The following is a 20,913-nucleotide window of genomic DNA, read 5'->3' on the forward strand; positions in this document are numbered from 1 at the left end:
TGTCTTGTACAAAACAAACATGTTTCCTTTACGTCTGGAGAATATGATTTGTAGGTTGTGGAGTCTCTGTAGCACCACAACACTGATGGTGATAACAATGCACAACAATGTGACACATTTTACCTTCATCAGAAAAACTGCAACTCCTGCAATTTGGATATTGCACTTTGCCAAATTGTGATTTCAATTATATTTGGATTAGTTGTGCAGCCTAAACTGGGAACTGTAGTTCTTAGCAAATGTTACTCAAACAGGAGTGAACTGTGAACCTGTCAAGGACTATTTTCAGCGGTGGATTAATACACATTAGATGCTCTAGTCCAGTGGTTCCCAACCTTTTCCAACTCATGGCACCACTTCTGACCCAGTAACTTTTTATTTTAAAGGTAATGATCAAACATTTAGGACTGAACTGAAAACAGGGGAAGCTCAGTTGTCAAAGAGTTTTTAAAGATAATACTGTTTTAAAATATTTAAAAACTATTTATATTTTCATTTATTTATCATTACATCTTTTCACCAAAATTGTTCTGTTTTGCAAATGAATTTTTCGGGCCACTTGCAATACCTTCAGCGCCCACCAGTGGGCCCCGGACCACAGGTTGGGAACCGCTGCTCTAGTCAGTATTTACAGCAGCAGGATGTGTGAGTGGAATTTACTATGGAACAGAGGAATAAGCGCCATTAGGCTGCGACAGACAAAACATGTAGGCTCTGGTCTTTTCATGGACTTTGTTGACGATAATAAAAATACAGAATATAGTCGGACTAATCCTTTAATGGGATTACAGCGCTGACAAAAAAAGTATTAGTGTAGTGCAGCCTTGTAAAGAGGATCGTCTGCTCTTCATTCATGTTACAGCAGAATTGTGAAATTCATCTTTAAACCACCATGTGCATGCAGTAACTACAAACCATTTACAGTCCATACAGGGTGGGGGTCATCCTTTCTAATGGAGCTTATTTTAACAAGGAGGGAAATTAACTGATACACTGTAGTGCAGTGAAATTAAAGCAGCGAGAACAAAGATGAAAGATTAAAAAGCCTTTGAAGTGTCTGATCAGCTCAGCAGCAGGTCTGTGGGTGTCTGTCTGTTGTGTGGTAGTGAAACATGAATGAATCTCCTGCACGGCTCAGAGTTTACTGCACAAAGAGGGGCTGAAGTCTGCAGTCACAGACTCCGAGTTAGCCTCATGCTACGTGCTACGAGCTGCTTACTCGTACTGGCTGTGCTGCTGAATGTGCATACATGTGCAACAGAGATGCTTGAAGTTTTTCTCTGATTTTAAAATGGTGTTGAAATGCATACCCAGAAAGCATGCATAAAGTAATTGCACATACAAAGTGTAGGAAGTGCAGGGCGGCGAAAACTGCTGATAAAATGTGAATCAACAGACTTTTATTGTATAAAAGCCTGTTATACTAAACTTGTAAAGGAGCAGTAGAAGCTTTTAAAGTGTATCCACAGCTAGCATGCTAAAGGAAATGACACAGCTAAAAATATTATCTTGTCTTAGAACCTGCATACGACATACGAAGGTCCCACCATCCATCTAAAATCAAAACAATGATCCAGAAGCTTAATAATGAAACTTAGCTAACTGAAATGCACCTTCAGGAGAAGTGGTCAGTCCTCTCCCTGCAGTTTCTGTGTGACACATTTGATGCGGATGTTTTCCCGGAGGTTTCGGAGGCGTGCGCTGCGACTCGTGATTTCCTCCACGTAGGTTTTGGGGAACCAGCCCCGCTCCCCGTCTGACAGTCTGATGCCCTCCACCCAGCCTGGTGGATCAAACAAAACACGGCGTCTTATTATCTCCTGCTTGGTTAAAGTTCAGCCAGTGAGACACAGAAAATTAACTTCTTTATCCAGATCCTTACCGTCACTCGTCATGGTCTTAGCGTGGAGGATGTCGGCCTTATCCAGCGTTAGCTCGTCGTGCTCTTGGGCCTGATAGCTTTTGATGCACTGAACTTGGGAAATGTCTGAGAGGAAAACAAAACAAACAAAAAAAAAAAGATGAATGAGAGGAGTGAGAGGTTTCATTAATGGTGAACTTCCAGCTCTCTACTCACCGTCGTTCTCACTGGCCTGCTCGATGTCTTCGAGAGGATCAGACGGAAACATCGCTGTGATCCATCTCTGCTTCCCGCTCCTTCACAGACACAAGACAAACCAGTTAGCCCGTTAGAGCACCGTCTGCCGAAACGTCTAGAGGTTAGTGAGTTTTGTTGTTACTCACTCGGTGTGTGATTTGAGCAGGATCTGGTGTTTGAGCTGCTGGCCTTCACACAGCTGCAGGTGGAAGATGAATCCTGAGATGCCCTGCAGCTTCTGACTGAGATCCTTCACTTTCAGCTCTCCTATCTTGGCGTGTACGAACACCATGAACTTCCAAGTACTGTGACAAAAAAAAAGAAGAAAAGAAAAGCCATGTTACTATTACTGACAGCAAACAGTGCAAAGTTTGTGTTTTTCAGAAACTAAAACAATCCTGATGGAGATCGGTGCAGTCGTGTTGCTTTCAGCCCGTTTACTGTCACTGTCCTCAGGTCAGATCCATGGTGGAGGGCAGTTGTGTGCATTGCTGTCAGTTACAGGGTTGTTTTTGACACAACCACTAGGAGGCGCCAAAGTTGGAAATGTTTAAATCCTTCACATGATTGCTTTAAAAGATATTACTATGCCCCAGTTTAAAACACGACTCAAAAGGTCCTTGATTTCAGTGCTTTTATCTTTGGTTTTTACTTTTGGTTTTATTTTCTTTTGTCTGTTTTATTGATTTAATTGTTTTAACACGTATTTGTAATTCTCTCTTTTGCTAATCGACTCTTTGTTTCTCTCCTCTGTGTATTTGTCGTTTTGTTTTTATGTTTGTACAACACTTTGTAACTCTCTTTAGAAAAGTGCTTTATAAATAAAGTTATTATTATATGGAACTAGAGCACAGCTAGCAGCTGATTATCTTAGATTAGCTTATCTGGAGTCTGTGCTAGCTGCACGTCAATGTCATTAACAACAAGAGCCCCGGAGGTCAGCACAACAGACTTATTTTTACACTTCAGTTTTTATACGGATTAAACAAAATAATATATAAAGTGTTGACAGAGCCAGGCTGGCAGTTTCACCCAGCTTCCAGCCTTCCTGCTTTGTTGTGACATCACAAAGTCACAGAAGTCCTGACGGCTGGTTTTAAGGCTCAGTGTCTGAATACAGGCTGTGTGTAATTCTCTGTGGACTGAGGCTTTGATACTTTCACAGTATTAATATAGAACCTAGACCTGATCTATAATCACACTACACATGGACAGAGACCTTTACACTGGATGGAGCTTTAAATGCTCACTGTGTCTGCTCTACATGTTTAAACTTAAGACTATTAAGGCTCATATTAGCTGTGACTTATGATATTAGTCCTTGGTCTCTGTATCAGCTGAACATCACTCACTCCTTCCTCCTGGACAGCAGGAGACAGTCATTGAACAGGTGGAGGTACACGGGCTTGGTGGGTAACTTCAGCTTCGATCCAGAGATACTCATGGTCTGAGTGTCGACCTCCAGGAGTTCGCCGTGTTTCACCAGCCAGCGGGACTGAGAGATCAGAGGGAAGATCTGCAGAGAAAAGACATGATAAACAAAAATGTTAAAAAATGAAGACAAACAAAAAGAAGGAAGTGAATCCTGAACAACAAAGATTCAGTCACCTTTCCCTCAAAATGAATTTTCTTATTGAGGTGAATAAGTTCCTCCATCCTCTTCATTGACTGCACACTGGAGTTACATTCTTTGATGATCTAAGAAGACACATACCAACACAGTCATTACTGCTGTGCCTCACCAGTGATGATGATACTGGTGCTCATCCAACTGGCTATTAAGGCTTTATAATCACCACCTTTTTCAGCTCGTTGAAAGCTTTCGTGGCGGTGTCCTCATCCCGAGAGCCCGGCGTCGTCCTCTTCAAGATATTCTGAAAAATAAAGTTTTTGAAAATACGCCAGGGAGTGAATAATCCTCCTGTCATGCTCCACTGGGGAAAGAACCTGCTGCGGCAAACTGCTCGTCCGGTCCCGATATTACCTCATTTACAGTTTCACGTAATTGAGTTTCAAGTGTGAACACGAATGAATTCTGCGGCGAACGTTTAATCACGTACCTCCACCAGCATTTTAAGCCGTGTGATCCTCTGAAATGGGAGGATTAGAAAAGAGGTCAGAGGAAGTCTTTGGCAGATGGGGTCCTCCTCCAAACGAGCCAGGATGCCGGGGAAACGAGGGTTGTCGTGCCTGAGAGGACGAGACGAGGAAACTTACAGAAACACTTTAATGACTTTTAGAGAAGCTGAGTGAAAATTACAGCAAGTTATTTTATCCTGACAAAAAAAAAAAGAAAAAAAGAAAAATCCGAAGCTCAACTCAAAACAAACCATCTGCAAGTCAAGTCATGCAGGTGTAAAACCACACCTGAGCACCCTCAGAGGAAGTTATGGACATCCAGCATGAAACAATAGGACTTTATTCACTGCAGCCATGAACGTGCACAGAGAGATAGTTCCTGCATATGCATATATGCATCTATATAGATCTTCCTGTTTGCTGGAGAAACTATGGAAATCAAAATGCAAACCACATTTTCTTTGACTGTCCTGTCATCAGAAACTATTAGAGAAACATACAAAAGATGTTTTCTAATGTGAAATCCCTCTAGAAATAAAGAGGATGTATTTTGGATATAAACCTGAAGAAAGGCTGAAAAGACATAAATATTAAATGAACATACTGCTGGTGGCTGGTAAAAAGAATCTTACCAGGAAATGGTTTTCACAGGAGAGCCCAACTCTAAACGTGTGAACGGACTTTTATAAAATGAAGAAAACAGCATTTGTCGATAAATTGGAACAATGTATATGGGCCTGATTTTATTTTCACAAATCAATAATTTCGTATAAAGAAAAGAATCACTCTCTACCGGTTCATGGTTCTTTTTCATTGTCGTTTTTTTTCCCCCTTTTTATATAAATAAACTTTGTTAAGAAGTATTCTGAGATCTGATTCAAACGAGTGAGTATATGTCAAATACATTCAGTCTGAAATCTGAGGGACAAACATCTGACAGAGACTGAGAGTCAACACAGTCAACATGTTGTGAATAAGACTTGTTTCACATGCTAGAACATATATGCTTCATGCAAATAGAAAATAATGATTAAAATGTTGTGCAGATGTGCTCATTTTACAAGTGATAATAAACTTCATATGATCAATATCTGTCCGAGAAGTTTGAGTGTCAGTGCCGCACAAATACACTGTATGAAATATAATAAAGGAAATATCTGTTTGATGCTGAATGTCAATAAAAAAAACAAATTCAAATAAGTTCAGGTTTGTTTTCCACATCAGGCTCTGATTTCTTATGAAGCAGTTACTCACAGCAAACGCTGGTATGTCTGCTCCTGGTAAGCCTGGTTGGTCACGTAAGGTAAATAAACCCTTCTCAGAGCCGGGCAGTGATTCAGGACAATGTCACACACATCGAAACGCAGGATGTCTTCCTCCAGTCTGTGTTCCAGGTCCTGAAGAAACCTGCCGGCAACAGGTGAGCAGGAAAACACACTCAGGAGGAGGAGACGCGATAACGGAGGTGTGAACACAAAGGGAGGTATCAGTGGCGTTTCACCTCACCTCTCACTGACGTCTTTGACCTCAGGCAGCTTGGAGAAGAGCCACTGCTTATCCTGAGCTCCGAGACAGTCGGCGAGCTCCTGCGACAACATGAAGTGGTCCACGGCGATGGTCAAGCTGCGGATGTACGACGCTTCAGAAGTCACCAGCTCAAACTTTGCCTGAGTTTGACGAGGACACAGGAAGTCAGCGGAACAGATAAAAACCAAGAATTATAAGAAACTGTGACGAGTCTCACTCACCTCCTGTAACTTCCTCTCCTCGTTGCTGAAGTTGTCGAGCTGCCCGCTGGTTCGAACGTCAGGTATGTCCTGCCACAGCGCGAAGGCGGAACCTCGGGAGGAGCGAAAGGAGCTGGATGGAGACAGATTCGATGGAGACGGCGTCCCGTCGGACCCCTCGTCCCTCAGCCCCTCCTCCTCTGTGCCCGGCTCCTTCCCTTGTTGCCTCTGGATCTCTCTGTTGATGGCGACGTCACTGTATTCCTGGTACAGAATCGCTGCAGGAGTCAAACAGAAGAAACGTTGACAATCAGAAAGATGGTTACAGAGGAATGTGTAGACAGTTTAAATAAATGCTATAGCAACAATTTCTTTTAGGGAAACTTACAACTAGGCAGAAACCTTGACAAGCGATTGGAGCTTCCAACAGTTGGAAGCGTGCTGAAGTCTTCTTCTATGGATTTCTTTCTCATGCTGTGAAGAAAATGTGAAAAGGCTTTAACACACGACCTTTAATTTTCCTGCTCGTTATATTGAAATATTTTAAGTGTGTGTTTACCCGAGTTTTGTGCTCCACCGATGCAGAGGCATCCCACTGTCACTGCTGGGCAGAGGAGGCGCGGGTCCTACAGGACTGTGGGGGGCGCTATCACTAGAGCCTCCTGAGCTGCGGTGCTTAGAGTTGTTCTTATCTGGAGACGATAAAGAGCAGGTCGTGCAGAAGTAAGGTCAAAGGAAGAGGTGAGACGCCTCGTGTGTTAAAGGGTCTTGACATGTTGTTGTCGTTAAAGGCTCCTGTTTGGCAATGCATCAAACATATACATTTCATAGCCTTTTAAGGAGAGGTGACAAGAAATAAAGATGGAGATGACGTGCAACAAAGGTCTCCTAGTAGGGATGCAAACATTTGCATTTGAGAAGCTGGTACCAGCAAATGTTTGTCATTAATTAATAAATTCTCAAAAATGTTGATTGATCTTCTGTCAGTACATGTGAAGTCTGATTTAAGTTTATTAAGTGATGTTTCTGGAGTTCTAATACTAAACTAAACATTCATGACAAATTGAAGGAAAGTCCTGAATAAATAAGTAAAGTGTGTTTAATGACACTGAGTTTGAACAGAAGGTTTGATGAGTATGAAGACAGACTGCGCTCCAGTGAAATGTCCCCGTGGTGTCGGATGTGTCGTGTACTCACAGTCAGGGTTGGGGCTGAGGCTGTTGGAGCTCTGTCTGTCCCTGGAGGCCACCCGAGCCGACAGAGACTTCCCCAGCTTCAGGGTGAAGGAGTTCTTCCTCTGAGACAGCTGAAGTCTGGAGATGAGCTCCGAGGCCGAGAAGCGCCGCCGCTCCTGGTCCCCCTGACGGCCGCGTGACAAACAGCTCCCCCCTGCGGCACTGGACGTCTCCACGCTCCCGCCGTCCTCCCTCGCCCCCAGTATCGAGTCCTCAATTATCTGCAGTGGTTCTGCAGGCAGATTAAAAATGTCATCTGCGGTGCCGTCAGTGGATGACGGACTCGAAATGGCCTCCAGGGAAGATAATCCACTGAGGTCCTCCTCCAGGAAAGATGCAAAGGGTCCAGGGAAGATGTAGTCTGCATCCAAGATCGGGCTGCCGAGAGATTCATCGCTCGGGCTGTCGGGAGAATAAACCTGCATCTTTCGCCCTGGAAACAAACAGGAAACATTTAAAGTGTTTTAAAGCCTAATCTGTGAATGTCAACTTCAAACATGAAATAAGCTGCACACTCACGGATTGACTTCTCCTTCAGTGAACCTTGTGATGTCCTCCTCTGTGGCCGGCGGGAGCCCGGGCTCTGAAACTCAGGACCTTCAGGTGAGGAAGGTAACTGAGATTCCCACGAGTCTGTGTTTGTGTACAGAGAGGACAGAGGGAACGACAGAGGGAGGCTCAGAGCTGCGTGGAGAGGACGACATACTGTGGTGACGGTTCGTGGCTTTTCAGTCCCATTGTGGCGTTCACGCTCTCCATCAGCAGCAGCTGTATGAGAGTTCAAAGTCAGTGTTTCATGTTCATTGTCTGTCCTGTGGCAGCCGTTCTGCATGTCATTCAGTTCATTCAGCGTGTGTCTGAAACCATTCAGTGGCAGCGAGTGTGTTTTATATTGTGCATCTGGAACAACAGCTGGCCTCGGAGAGCCCAGGCCGTTCAGTTTAGGAGTCACTGGTGGTTGGAGCTCAATAAAAGCCAGGGTTTCCTGCTGGCACACGGCGACATGCTTGTGATGGCACGGGTGGAGGAGAGGCCTGTCGTCCTGGGCCTCGCTCAGAGCCTGGGACTCTCCTGAGCCAGGGATCCACATGCTGGGACTCTCTCCTCGGCAGCGAAAAGCGTGAAGGTGGGGCTGGAAATCAGGAAAAGGTGAGAATCCATACCCGGGGAGCATGGCCGAACGAACACATGGGAGCTGCAGGAGGAGAGAGGGGAAAAGAAAACTTAGGTTCAAGCCAAGTGAACACTGAGGGCTAATGTCCATAAGCTATAAACTATTCAGAAAAGTTGGCATAGGAATGACTTTCTGTAGGCTGTCACTCAGACAGACAGACAGACAGACAGACAGACAGACAGACAGACAGACACACACTCCTAGACTTAGCAAGATGGACCCTGAAACTATTGACACATGCAGGATGTTTCCCAGTCTTCACACACACACACACACAGACGGACACACAATCACACACACTTAAGTCTAGAGTAGTGTGTCTCCTGAGCTGTGTCTTCCTGCTCTAATTAAAGACCTCTATACACACACCATTCAGCCCCTGTACTTAACATCTTTCTCACACACACACACACACACCATTAAACACACGTACTTAACCTCTCACACACACACACACACACACACACACACACACACACACACACACACACACACACACACGCGCGCGCTCCAGACCGAATACCACAACAGACAAGAGGAAGAGCGCACATCCTCAGCACTCTCACCTTTCACCTGAGATCTATAGTCATCAGTCACTCTGGATGTCGGTCTACCTTCCTGTCGGGCCTACGTTAGCGAGCAGGCTCCTTCTCTGGCTGAATATTTACAGTGAGCGTCTGTTGAAAACCCAGTAGTGGGTCATAAAATTAGCTCCTGTGACAGGCTGTTTAAACACACACCAGTGGAGCTCCGTCTCTTCTTACCCTGCTGTTTCCTGAGCAGGTAATCCTCAACGTCTGACTTAAACACCAGGTGAAATGAATGGTACAGACACACACACACACATACACAGACTCACATGCATGTGAGTGGGACGCAGAGGTAAATCGGTTTAATATTCTGTATTTAGATCAAACAGCTAAGACATTTAGTATTTGTTCTCTGGGGTCTTAAACCTTTGTGTTTTCGTGAAGCTACTGTACGTACCTAGCATGCTACATACTAGCTAGCATGTATGTAACATAGCAACTTTTCAAAGCTGATTTCCTGTGTTTATATGGAGGTTGTATGGAGGACCAGGAATGTCACAAGAAAAGTAGAAAAAGCATTTTCTTAATTTCATATTTTAATTATTAAGCATTAAAAGAAAATAATTTATAAATGAACGATTATTCCATCAATAAGTACTTGAGATTTAAAAATGGCAGCATAAAACTCATTAAATACACCATTTAGAAATATATTTAGTAAATCATGAATAAATAATAGAATTTGAAAAACTATTTTAAAAGTCATTTTACAAATGGGAAACATACCTGGATTCCCTCTTCAATTTCCATTTCCTTTTCCTATTAGCTAATCTATTTGCTTAGTCATTTAGCTTCTCCTTCTAGCCTCTCCATTAACCCAAGCTAAACCAGGCAAAACAATCCCAACTGGCCATGAGAAGGAACAAGCCCTCTGATTGGTTGGAGAGCTAATGAGTCATATAGAAGTTACTCTTTAGTTTCAGTTCTCCAGACATTTTTTTTTTCCAGGTTTTTCCCCCACAAAATTCAAAAAATACAAAAATTAACTATTTGCTCTCTGAGGTCAGTCTCATCCCTGTGGCTTTATTTGAGTCAACAAGGAGGGCTAGGTAACATTTACACAGCAATAAGTTAGCTTAGCCAAATTAGCTGACAGAATTAGCTTACTGTGACCCAGTTGAAAACCTTGACAGACTAGTTTTGTCGTTTACGAGACAAAATGTGAAGACCGAAAGTTCATTCCTGATATTGGAAACAGCAGTTGATAAAAAACATTCTCACACAAGGTCCATTTAGTAGCTTTTCTGGAGCTTTTGTTTATATCACATGATCTTCCTCAGCAGCAAACTTCTCTCACTTTTAAAAATGGTTTGTTGAGATAAAATGTCATATGAAGCGTATGAGTTAATAAAACTGTTGTTGACAGGGCAGTCACCCCCCCCCCCATTACTATTGTGTGGTGCATTGTGGGAGAAAACTACAATACACTTAAAAACTCAGATTTTTTTAAGCACACTTCCCTTCGTCATTATTCCACTATAAACTGCTACATACTCTAAACGGTGTCAAGGTCACACTGGGAATGTTAATTGTTAACTTTTTTATCTCTTTTATGTATTTGTTCACACACATGAACACAAACACACACACACACCACCCACCCCCACACACACACACACACACACGCATAGATCATAGATAACCCTAAGGAATTATACCCTTCAATTCATGTATTTTTTAATTTGTAATTTAGAGTTTAATTATCATAGTGACATGCTGTAAATCTTTATGAGATACATATATTTTACGTTATAGTTAGCGGTATCACATTAAACTGTACACCTGTAATTTACATGAGCGTGTGGGGGTGTTACTTTAGAGGATAAAGACATAGATTAATGCTTTTCCTGAAAGTATAACTGTTTATAATGGTGTTTGTTTGCCTTGAGAATCACAGACTGGAAATCATAGTTTACCTTTTTATTGCGTGCACATGTGCTGTATGATGTGAATGTGGGGCTGCTGAAAAGCCACACCTGTTCTTGTAGCAACGGTAGGCTGCCCTGTCAGTCCTACCGCACACACACACACACGGTAGTCCAGGCACAAATGGTTACCTGTTTCCCGCTGCAGACAAAGGCAGCCTTTATCTGTGTGCCTGGGCCAGGCTGCCCTGAGCACAGGACACCTGAGAGGGTGTGGGAACTGCTTATACTAATCCACTCGTATAGTGCAGCCACTGAGCCATATAAACACATCCAGAGCACAGCTGCATAATGACACAAGCTTATTGGTGTCTGGAAGTGATTACTGGCTGGTTATGCTGTAATCCTGCTGTAGATGTACAGCATTATCTAAACTTTAGTTACCTCTATCTCTGTCCTATGAGATCCAGTGTGAATTATTTCCTTGTTTACAGTGTAGGAGAAGTATTTTAGTTTGTATCCTAATGAATGAATGTTCACATAATCCTCCACCAACAGACAACTCATCATAAATCAACAAACTCTTTGTTGAAAATTAGTTACGTGCTCATTCGATTGAGATCCCAAAAACTGACAAAAAGCCTCCTCGACACATTTATCAAAACACAAAAGCATCCGATTACACGTACTGCACATTCCTCGCGCCGATACAATTATATCACGCTATTAAAATTTCAATTCCAAAGACGTGTAATTTCCCTTGTCATAGCAGGGTGTTATTTGTGACTGTTATGGACTTTGCTGCCAGTGTCTCCCCCCTGTAATTTCACTAGGCTGCTCTAAGACGGCGTGTCTGCGTACGGCAGCTAATGAATGGCACTGTGGCATGCCTTTAATGCCAGCAGCCATGTGAGGAGCATTTTTTTTTTTTTTTTTTAATTGTGATAGTCTTCATCTTAAAGGCCTCAGAATAATCCTTTAATGGAGCGCATCACAGAAATATGAGCATAAATCAACTGCTGATTCAGCGTCATGACAGAGTCCAATGTTGTGTAATTGAATAATTAAAGTTTGTTTGATGTTTGGGGGGAGGGGAGGGGGGTGGGGGTGTTAAAACAAATGGATTCTCTGTTGGAGCTGTTTGTGGTTCAGGAAGGTGAAGACATTTCTACACTGTTTATGTTTCCAGTGTTAGGGAGTGCGATGTTTTAAAGGGGCAGGATGGAAGACGTCTAATGTTTCACAGACGACAGTGATCGTTGTAAATTCAGAGCTTCATTCATTTAAAGAAATACCTCGCCTCTGAACGTAATGCAGCCAGAAATGACATATTTTCTGTCGCAGTTAAGTCGTATAGAAACATAATTTCTAGGAGACTGGGTCGCTGTCTAATAAGATGGAAACAGCAGTCAGCTTTGTTCAGTGTCGTCCTACAGATCCGACTGTCAGACGTCAATATATCATGCAAACATCAACATCAAGCATCAGACAAGTGCAACACAAGTCTGGCTGTGATCGTTTGGCTCTGACTTTCAAACTCAAAATAAAAAAACAAAACAAACATGGCAGCTGATCTAGAAATCTCAATTTATATCTAAACTACCAAATCAACTTCTAATAGTTTATTAAACACTTTTCACATTTCTGACCAACTCACTGACACTTTTCACGTCCTCAGAATAAGTCTTCTATAATTTTCTTTCTGTCAAAAAGAAATCCCATGAAAAGATAAGAAAACAACAACAAACTGATCCAACTATGAATATGAGCATTGTAGTTCATTAATTTAATTTATTCCCACATATAAAGTCCCACTGCACTAAACAGTCACAAGAGCCACAAAACTGTATGAACCCACAGATGAAAATAGTCAAACAAACAAATGCATTTTAGTTACATTTGCCAAAAACTGCAGCGCCCCGAAATAATTGAGCTTTTTTCTTTTAATTAAAACTATATAATTGTGAAAAACGTTTAAAGATAAACAGTTTCTTTAGTCCTCAGTTTGGAGAAGTGAAGTCAGAAACTAATGAGAGACGAAGAAACGCATGACAAAAATACAGAATATAAGCAGCCTGATCCTTTAATCATGACGGACTCACAGTCGGATTAACAGAGCTGACCGGTGCTGCTGGGGCTCGGCCTGGTGGCAGCGTTGATCGTGACCAACCCTTAACCCTGAACTAAGATTCAGATCTCACTGAGATGATTTTTGTTACGTTGTCTCTGTATCCGTGTTAAAAAGTAAACATTTGTACTTTCTCAGGCTTATGATGAGTTATGTGTGTGTTTGTAGTTGCTGTGTGAGGGCTGGGTGAAACTGAGCTTCTGAAACTAAGTCTGGCTTTGGCAGGACAGAGATTTCAAACTGTTAAAAGTCACTTTCAGTCCTTTAGTTTGATATGAAACAATAATCCAAAAACCTTTTGAGTTTCAAGACATTTCCAGACTTCCTACTGACTTTTAATCTGCATCAACCGAGAAGAAACATTTCAGCTTTAAAGACAGAAAAGCCTCATAGTGAAGTCAACAACACAACAAATACTAAAGCAGTGTTACTGTTCAAATACTTCTACAAATACAAGGTGATCTCTGTGTACGTAACCTGGTTCCTGGCCTCTTTAAATAAAGGTCGTAGCACTGATGCTGCGTCTCTGGTCGGAAAAAACAACAGAGCCAATCAGAGCTTCGCTGGCGGGACGAAGAGACATTATGTTCCTGTGCCAGAAGTTAAATTATTGAATTAAGTTAAATTAAAGAAACAACAGTCTGCATTGTACTGACCGTGTACTGTAATCACAATGTCAGTGGTTTGATTCTGACCTGGGACCTCGACTATCAAATAAAGATAAATACATCCCAAAATCAAACACTTATATCTGTGTATTTCTTCAGTTGTGTTCAAGAATGTTAAGCTAGCGGCTCCTAGCGATCTATTTTATTTATATGTTTATTCATTCAGCTTGTGAGATCATTAAACGTCCTGTAAACGTCAAACTGATGGATCATTCTGAGTCGTTTTCACTGTCGACACGTGGCTGATTAAAATCTGGACGTCCAGCCGACTTACATTTGATCAAATCACGTTTAAACCTCCGGTAGGAAAATGACAGCGTCTGCCCCCCCCTCCCCCACACGCTCTCCGTCCGTGAGCATGAGCCCGGTGTGTTTGGTCAGACGGACCGCAGTGTCCTGACAGTGTGGTGCGACCAGCTCGTGTGTGTGTGTGAGATCGCAGGTTAACTCAGTCGCATCAGACCACTAATTGCCAACCAGTAGACTAAAGAGCCCAGCATTGTCTGCAGGGACAAGACATGACATCACCCAGCGCCACCGCCCTCCTGCGCTCAGTGGGTTTTTTTCACGAAACCGAGTTTTTGTAACACAAAAGTTATTAGTGTTTGTGTTACTTCTCAGCAGAGGAAATATGAACACTCCTTTGTGTTTACTGAGGCCGTGTAGTTACGCTGAGTTATTGCCGGCTGCTGCCTTGATACACAAACCTCAAATCTTCCTCTGCGCTGGTTTTCCTCCAATTTATTTTGATGCGAATTATGACGTGTTGACATAAAAACGATCAGGGGCAACTTGCAACTTGCTGTTTTAATTCAGACATTATGCAATAAATTCCTTTGCTTGTTTGAAGCTGGCAGGTTTAATAAATAATGTGGTTTTGAACATTTTTGAACCAGTAAAACTTCCCTTTTGTTAACTGATCTGACAGTGAACATCTATAAGACCTGGATGGAGAGCCAGGAAGTATCTGCATCGGTATTTTAATGGGCTTCATCTAAATCTCTCTGTCAAAACTCCTCAGCCTGAATTCCAGTCGCAGAGAAAAAACAACAGACGTCAAGGTGACGTCTGTTGTTTTTTTCTTCCTGTAAGGTCAGATGCCAGTTGAGTGAATTCAGGTCAGGGAGTTTCTTGGTATTCGTTCCTCTTCCATCCTCCACCCACTGAGACAGGTGAGCACCCCAGAGGCTACAGAGGAGGTGGTTTTTGGGTGGGGGGTTGGGGGGGTGGGGGGGGTTACCCAAATGTTTACACATGGTGTGGGTCCTCCTAATCCTCCTCTAAAGCCTCAGGCAACTTACCCACGACCTTCTGAGACACTATGAAGATGCACACTGACAACATGGCTTACGGTCACACAAAGCTATAACACACACACACACACCTGAATGAGTGTGTTTGTGTGTGTGTGTGTGTGTGTGTGTGTGTGAGAGATGCTATCAGCCTTTAAATGAAGGAGACAAGCCGAGCGAGGCCTTCCCTGACCTCGTCTCGCTCAGCGCCAACAGGAAGGGACAAACAGCAATCTCTCATTTAAAAGCCTGAAAAAATGGCGACCATCTCACACGTAAACGCCAAGACTTTTGGACCTTTAACCTCCCGCTCCCCCTCCCCTCCCCGCTTCGCTTCACTCTGCCACCATAACAACTGCAGTCAGATAAGCTGAAACAGAGCAGAGACGCACAACCTCGACAGTAAAAGACACAAAGGAGCTATTGACAAACTTATGGAAATAACCAGATCTAATTATGGTGCTTTGTCATAAGTCACAAAAGCTACGGAGCTGATGGAGGAGGCCGAGGATCCAACACACAGTAAATCCAGAAAATCTCATAATGAGTACCTCCTGACACACCGCGGTGATCCGTGTGCAGCGAGATCCTAAGAAAAGGAGTTGCTGATTCAGGATTTTCTTTTGGCAGGTTACATGAACATATGAAAAGTTAAATCCGGCACATTTTAAGCCACAGAGAGAGAGAGAGAGAGAGAGAGAGAGAGAGAAAGAGAGAGAGAGGACAACATGCAGCAAAGGGCCACAGGTCGGACCTGGACCTGGGACCTGGCAGGTGCTCCACCAGGTGAGAATATTTCTTGACCTTGATGGATCACGGTGATCAAAACCTTCAAAAACACGCCTCACTCTATCCTCAAAAACAAAAATCTTTTACAAACAACTCGACATGAGTCAGTTTCATGAACAATTTCTCCAACAACATGTGGAATAATCCGGACAGGGTGGGGAGCTTTTGGGATTTGGTGACAATAAGAAAATAGGAAATATAACCCACCTCCACCATTCGCTGCCAATCAAGAATGCTGAGCCTTATCCTTTAATCCATCCTCATAATTAAAGTGATAATTAAAGTTTTCTGTTGATCGACCAATCATGTCAGCGCCAGACGTTTTTGTAGTAACTGAGTCACGTCAAAGGAAGAAGGTGCCGCGGTGAGTGTGTTTCAGATTTGTTTGTTCGGGTCTAAATTCATTGAGGAGGAGGCTGGCTTTGCTGTGCTCAAACTGTCAATCACTTTGCACTTTGATTCTGATCTGATCCTTTGCCACCGAGCTTTCAAGAGGCTGACCTACTTTGCAACAAACTGCTGATGCATCTCTCGCGTTCATCTGCTCTTGTTCACTCGCGTGCTTCTTCCTTTGCTGTTTTTGAGCTCTCTGCTCCACTTCTTTTTTTTTCCCAGCTGAGCACCAGCAGTTTCTCCTCACCTCACCCCCCACCTCCCCCACCTCCTCCTCCTCCTCCTCCTCCACTTCACTTCTTGCTTTTATTATCTGGACAGGTATGCACAAGCAATCCGCTGGGCTGCTTGTTGTTTTGAAATGTGATCGGGTAAAAGTGGAACACACCTAACGAGCTGACCATCCAGAAACAAATCCACTTTAGCCCACAGCTAAAGCTATAAACTATTCAAAACCAAAGCTCTGAATACCAGCTGTGTCATCAGCATTAGAGCGATGAACTGAGAGAAAGAGAAAGAGAGAGCTGCCTGAAAGAGAAGAGTTGCAACACCTGGTTTGTGTTTTTCTTTTCCAAAGAGCAAAGAGACACAAAAGACAAGCGTTTTAAAGTCTCCTAAGCCAGAAACTTATTATCTTGCATGAGTACAAATGTGAAACACACACCGCGTTGTATTGGCCAAGTCACCATGTGAAATAGCCCAAGGGCTACAGTGCTAGACAGGTGTGCAGCAACGCAGCCAGGGCAGTGATCGGCACTCATCACCTCAGGGCTCAAGTTTTTAACCCTCTGACTGTTTGAATCTTCACATACGAGCCGAATATTCTCACACACGCAGATTTAATAATAAATGACAATGACAAGATAAAAAGTGAATGATTTGTGCTTCCAAGGAGTCAAAGCCAAACACGTTCTTGTATTATCATGAACTGAATGCACAGGTAGCAGCTCGGTCGGTGGTCTGTCTGTTTTATAGTGCAGGTTTGAAGACAAGTTCATGTCCTACTTCAGAGGCGCCCAACCCCCTGAAGATGAAACCTCCCTGACACGCAGAGACACTCTTCCACATTCCCTGGATGACTCGGCGCGCTCATTCCTCTGAAATTGACCAGTAAGCCGAGGCAGGAGACAAACAAAGAAACTCAGCCGTACACGTGCGGGAGCGAGGGCTGCTATTATGGGCCATTAGGAGCCGCTGCTATTTAGGCCACAAGCCAAAAAGGGCTTCAGGAAAGTGACTGAGCTTCCTGAAAATAACAGCGTCACTGATGTTAAAAAGGTCAAGTCACTTTCAGTCAATGACGCCTAATGATTTTAGCCTAGTTTCCATCGGAGCGAGTCAGAGCGTGGACACACAGTCACGTTCAGGGGAGCAGCTGGGCATGTGCATGTAAACACCACGAGGAGCACAAGCAGCATTAGTGTGCAGGGTTACACACACACACACACACACACACACACACACACACACACACACACACACACCACACACACACTCAGACAGCCACTGTCTGAGTGGCAGGTGATGGGGCAGGTGCTCTCCAGACATACAGTTGTGGAGAGGGGTTGGGGGGGGGTTGTGGTGGGGGGTGGGGGGGTGAGTTATAAATCTGTGAGTGATATGAGCAGACACGCAGAGTGAAATCAAATCTACAGTAGTGTGACTTTACAGAAACTACTTTTATTTTCAATTTGATGACTATTAAAAATTTTTTAAAAAGTTTCGTTATCAGGAGTCTGCCATCACGCGGGGGATCTCCAGTCTGTCATAAAGTGCAGCGACACTGTTCAAAGTCCTGATTTATGCTTCGTCCTGGTACACGTCTCCGCAGCGTGCAGGTGGTGAGTTTAGGCGTAGCGTAGTAAATCAGATAATCCAGAAAAAAACACCCACAGCTATCTAATTCTGCTCCAGCCAAAATATGAACCTCCCAGACAATCCAGGAATCCATACACAGCCGCAGCCGCAGCCGCAGTCGACTCACATGACGATACACTGACTCATCAGGACGGCAGACATCACCTCAGCTCACCCTCTTTGCTGATGGCGTTTGAAAGATACTTGAGAATAAGTCTGGACGCTGGTAATCTATTTCAGATGTTTATGTCGCAATCACCTCACAGAGAAGGAGGGTGCGAGTTTCCATACTTTCAAAAAATATAAAACCCGCTTCCTGAATGTCATCATTACGTTGTTGTTTATCCCTCATGAGGAAGTGTCAACAACTGGAGCAGCTGGAGGCTCCACATGAGCGAACAAACAAACAGTGAGAAAAGGGTGAAAGAAAATCCAACCTACTGCTGCGTGCACGTACGTGCATGCACATGCCTGCATGCGCACACACACACACACACACACAGATCGGAGCACAGGCCTCAGTTGACAATCCGAGGTTCTGGCAAGAGAAGGTGTTTGACTTTTATGCTAAAATGTCCCACAGAGGAGAAGCAGAGTGTGTATGTGTGTGTGTGTGTGTGTGTGCCGCGGCGCCAAGTTTCAGCCATGTACAGTTTTTAACAACCCCTCATCCAACATACTCCAGACATGCACTTACCTGCCCCGCTCTGCAACAACTCATTGCTGCACTGTAACCATCACATTCAAGGCTCGTCTCCCTCTGCACTGCCTAGGGAGCTGCTGGAAACATTACTGATGCAAGCAGCCACTTCTTCCAAGGGAATAAATGAATAGAGAAGCTAATGATGCCACTGGCAGGATGTATGCATCTACTTGAGCTGGATACGTGCAACTTTTTTTGTGTTGCAGGAAAGTGAAAAACAAACTGTCACGTTTCACATTTGAATCCTGCGTGTTCTGTGCTGCGTTTAAATGTCTGGTTTTGTGAGTAGAGACAAAAAACAAATCCAGGCAAACAGAGTCCAGATAGCTCATGTCATGGTGGTGTGGTTGTTTTCCTGAATCACATACACAAACAGTATCTAGGCTTTGTTTCCAGAAACATATGTGCTGTCAGAAAACATGCAGTGCACCTGACAAGCTGCACAGCTCTACTTTCTCCAAGTTGCACGACACAAAGCGAAACCTGCACGCTCGGACAAATGACACAGCTCCACTTTCACTCCCAGCAGCTAAATTCTCCAACTCGGAGCAGAAAGGTTTTGACAGGAATGTGGAGTGTGTGTGCAGCTTTCTCTGTTTTGTTCATTTATTTTCTGTGTAAAGGACTTAGTGTGTGTGTGTGTGTGTGTCAGTACTGTACCTCATTGGCGTTAGCGGTCTAGTGTGTGTGCTGGCTGGTGGCCAGCAGCAGTGTGTGAATCCAGGCCATCCCAGGGTCAGACTGAGCCACTCTGCTATCCATTGCTGCCTTGTGTTCCTCCTGGCTTCTTTCCTCCCGTCTCCTCCTTCAGCTTCTTCTTTTGTTCTTTTAAAACACAGCTCAGCTTTTCTCAGATCTCCGCTCCTACGCCTGATTCTTCTTCTTCTCCTTGTTCTGCTGCTCCACGAGAAAACAAAAACAGGCTGAAAAACGTCCACCACTTGCTGCTCTCAGAGCTACTTACAATTCAGATCCTCTCTCTAAGCTCCTCTGCTCTCCCTTCTCTCTCGCTCCTTTTCCCTCCCTCCCTCCCTCCCTCCCTGCTACTGTTGGGGAAGTGCTCTCTCATTTTCTCTCTTTCTCCTCCCCCTCTCTTGCCCTTCCTCTCTAACTCTAATAGTTATTTAGTGTCTCTGCGTGCAGCTTTCACTGAACGTCAGACTGTGCGATGGTGACAGAAAGAAGCTGCAAAGGCTCGAACGCTCTCATCTCTTTCAGTGCTGCCCGCTCGCTGCTGTATCAACTATGTTCACTAATCAAACATGAAAAGAATGGTGAAGGGGGTGGGGGGGTTAGTTACCTCGGGACAGCAGTTTACGCAGCAGTACTGGACGTCTAATTGTCCCCATTTTCTGTCAGAGGAAAACAGGTCACTGAAAGCCTCAGAGTTGTTTGTGATTTTTCTCTTGTATCATTGAAAAAATATTTTTGTGGTGATACTTAGTTTGAACTTAAGCACTGACAATCTGAAGTATTTTTTAGTTGGTTAAGTTGTAAAATTATGATTTAAAATTAGTCAATTAACATGTGACAGGTGAGGCTCACACAGCTATTTTACCTCTGCCTTTAACTAGCTTTAAAGCTGCACTAATCATAATTCTTATATTAACAAAGTATGAAATGAAATTAGATAGATCATTAGATTTAAAAAAATATATATATTTTTGGTTTTTTTTGGCTTGTCAAACTATTTCACCAGTATGCTTTATGTTAAGACCTGTCAACTATGTTATCTTATAGATGTTTGTTGTCACACTATTTCACCTATTAAACACAAAACAAGAAGAAGAAGCAGTGAAGGTGGAGACCAAATCAGAGCAAAAAAGACAGTGAGCATTAGACCTCGATTTGACAGTTGGACACAAACATGAGTCAAAAACAATGCTGATGTTGCTCTGCATCACATTCATGTGTAGAAGCAACTGTTTGCTAAAGCCCTGTTGACGTTATGTTTTTAGTTCAGCTGCCATGAAGCAGGGAAACAAAATCTGCAGCTTTATTATTCCCCTCTGTCCGATAGTGTTTATATGTATTCTGTTGGTCGGCTTGTTGCAGCTTTAAAGTGAATCATCAAATCTCAAGTTCATGTTATTTATGGCTGCACCAGCTCATATTAAATATTATAAATATTCTAGTTGTTTTGTGCATCATTTTAGCAAAATTCAGCCTGATTTATTTCAAGTCTTTACTGGAGTTTCAAATAAAGTTTTGTGGCTTTGAACGATGTTCGGCTGCAGGGCATAAGTTTGCAAAGACTTCTCAACAGACAGGGCTGTGGGGTTTAATATCAATAATCTAATTTCTTTGTTTTGTTT

General features: G+C 43.3%; 1 protein-coding gene across 1 annotated transcript; it reads right to left on the bottom strand.

Annotated features, from left to right (window-relative positions):
* Positions 1–1,546: 1,546 nt before the first annotated feature.
* On the bottom strand, positions 1,547–19,324 carry arhgef19 (Rho guanine nucleotide exchange factor 19). Its single transcript, XM_022753208.1, has 16 exons — positions 19,259–19,324; positions 7,659–8,334; positions 7,102–7,572; positions 6,464–6,596; positions 6,293–6,378; positions 5,926–6,182; positions 5,684–5,844; positions 5,432–5,584; positions 4,159–4,288; positions 3,898–3,972; positions 3,707–3,796; positions 3,451–3,614; positions 2,245–2,403; positions 2,078–2,157; positions 1,883–1,987; positions 1,547–1,783 (listed from the first exon to the last, which is right to left on the bottom strand). Exons 2-16 carry the CDS (start codon positions 8,311–8,313, stop codon positions 1,629–1,631), a joined length of 2,874 nt encoding a protein of 957 aa, XP_022608929.1. The 5' UTR covers positions 8,314–8,334; positions 19,259–19,324; the 3' UTR covers positions 1,547–1,628.
* Positions 19,325–20,913: the final 1,589 nt, after the last annotated feature.

The sequence above is a fragment of the Seriola dumerili genome, unplaced genomic scaffold (genome assembly GCF_002260705.1).
Source record: "Seriola dumerili isolate Sdu_G_001 unplaced genomic scaffold, Sdu_1.0 BDQW01000190.1, whole genome shotgun sequence".
In the NCBI taxonomy this organism is placed as follows: Eukaryota; Metazoa; Chordata; class Actinopteri; order Carangiformes; family Carangidae; genus Seriola; species Seriola dumerili.

What these genes read in the sequence shown, in the direction of transcription:
- arhgef19 (XM_022753208.1), bottom strand. Translation starts at nt 8,313, where the DNA reads ATGCTCCCCGGGTATGGATTCTCACCTTTTCCTGATTTCCAGCCCCAC. An exon ending in CGGTGGAGCACAAAACTCGG is followed by an intron (nt 6,379 to 6,463) that starts GTAAACACACAC and finishes TTTTCTTCACAG; the next exon opens with CATGAGAAAGAAATCCATAG. An exon ending in CAGACATACCAGCGTTTGCT is followed by an intron (nt 4,289 to 5,431) that starts GTGAGTAACTGC and finishes TCGTCCTCTCAG; the next exon opens with GCACGACAACCCTCGTTTCC.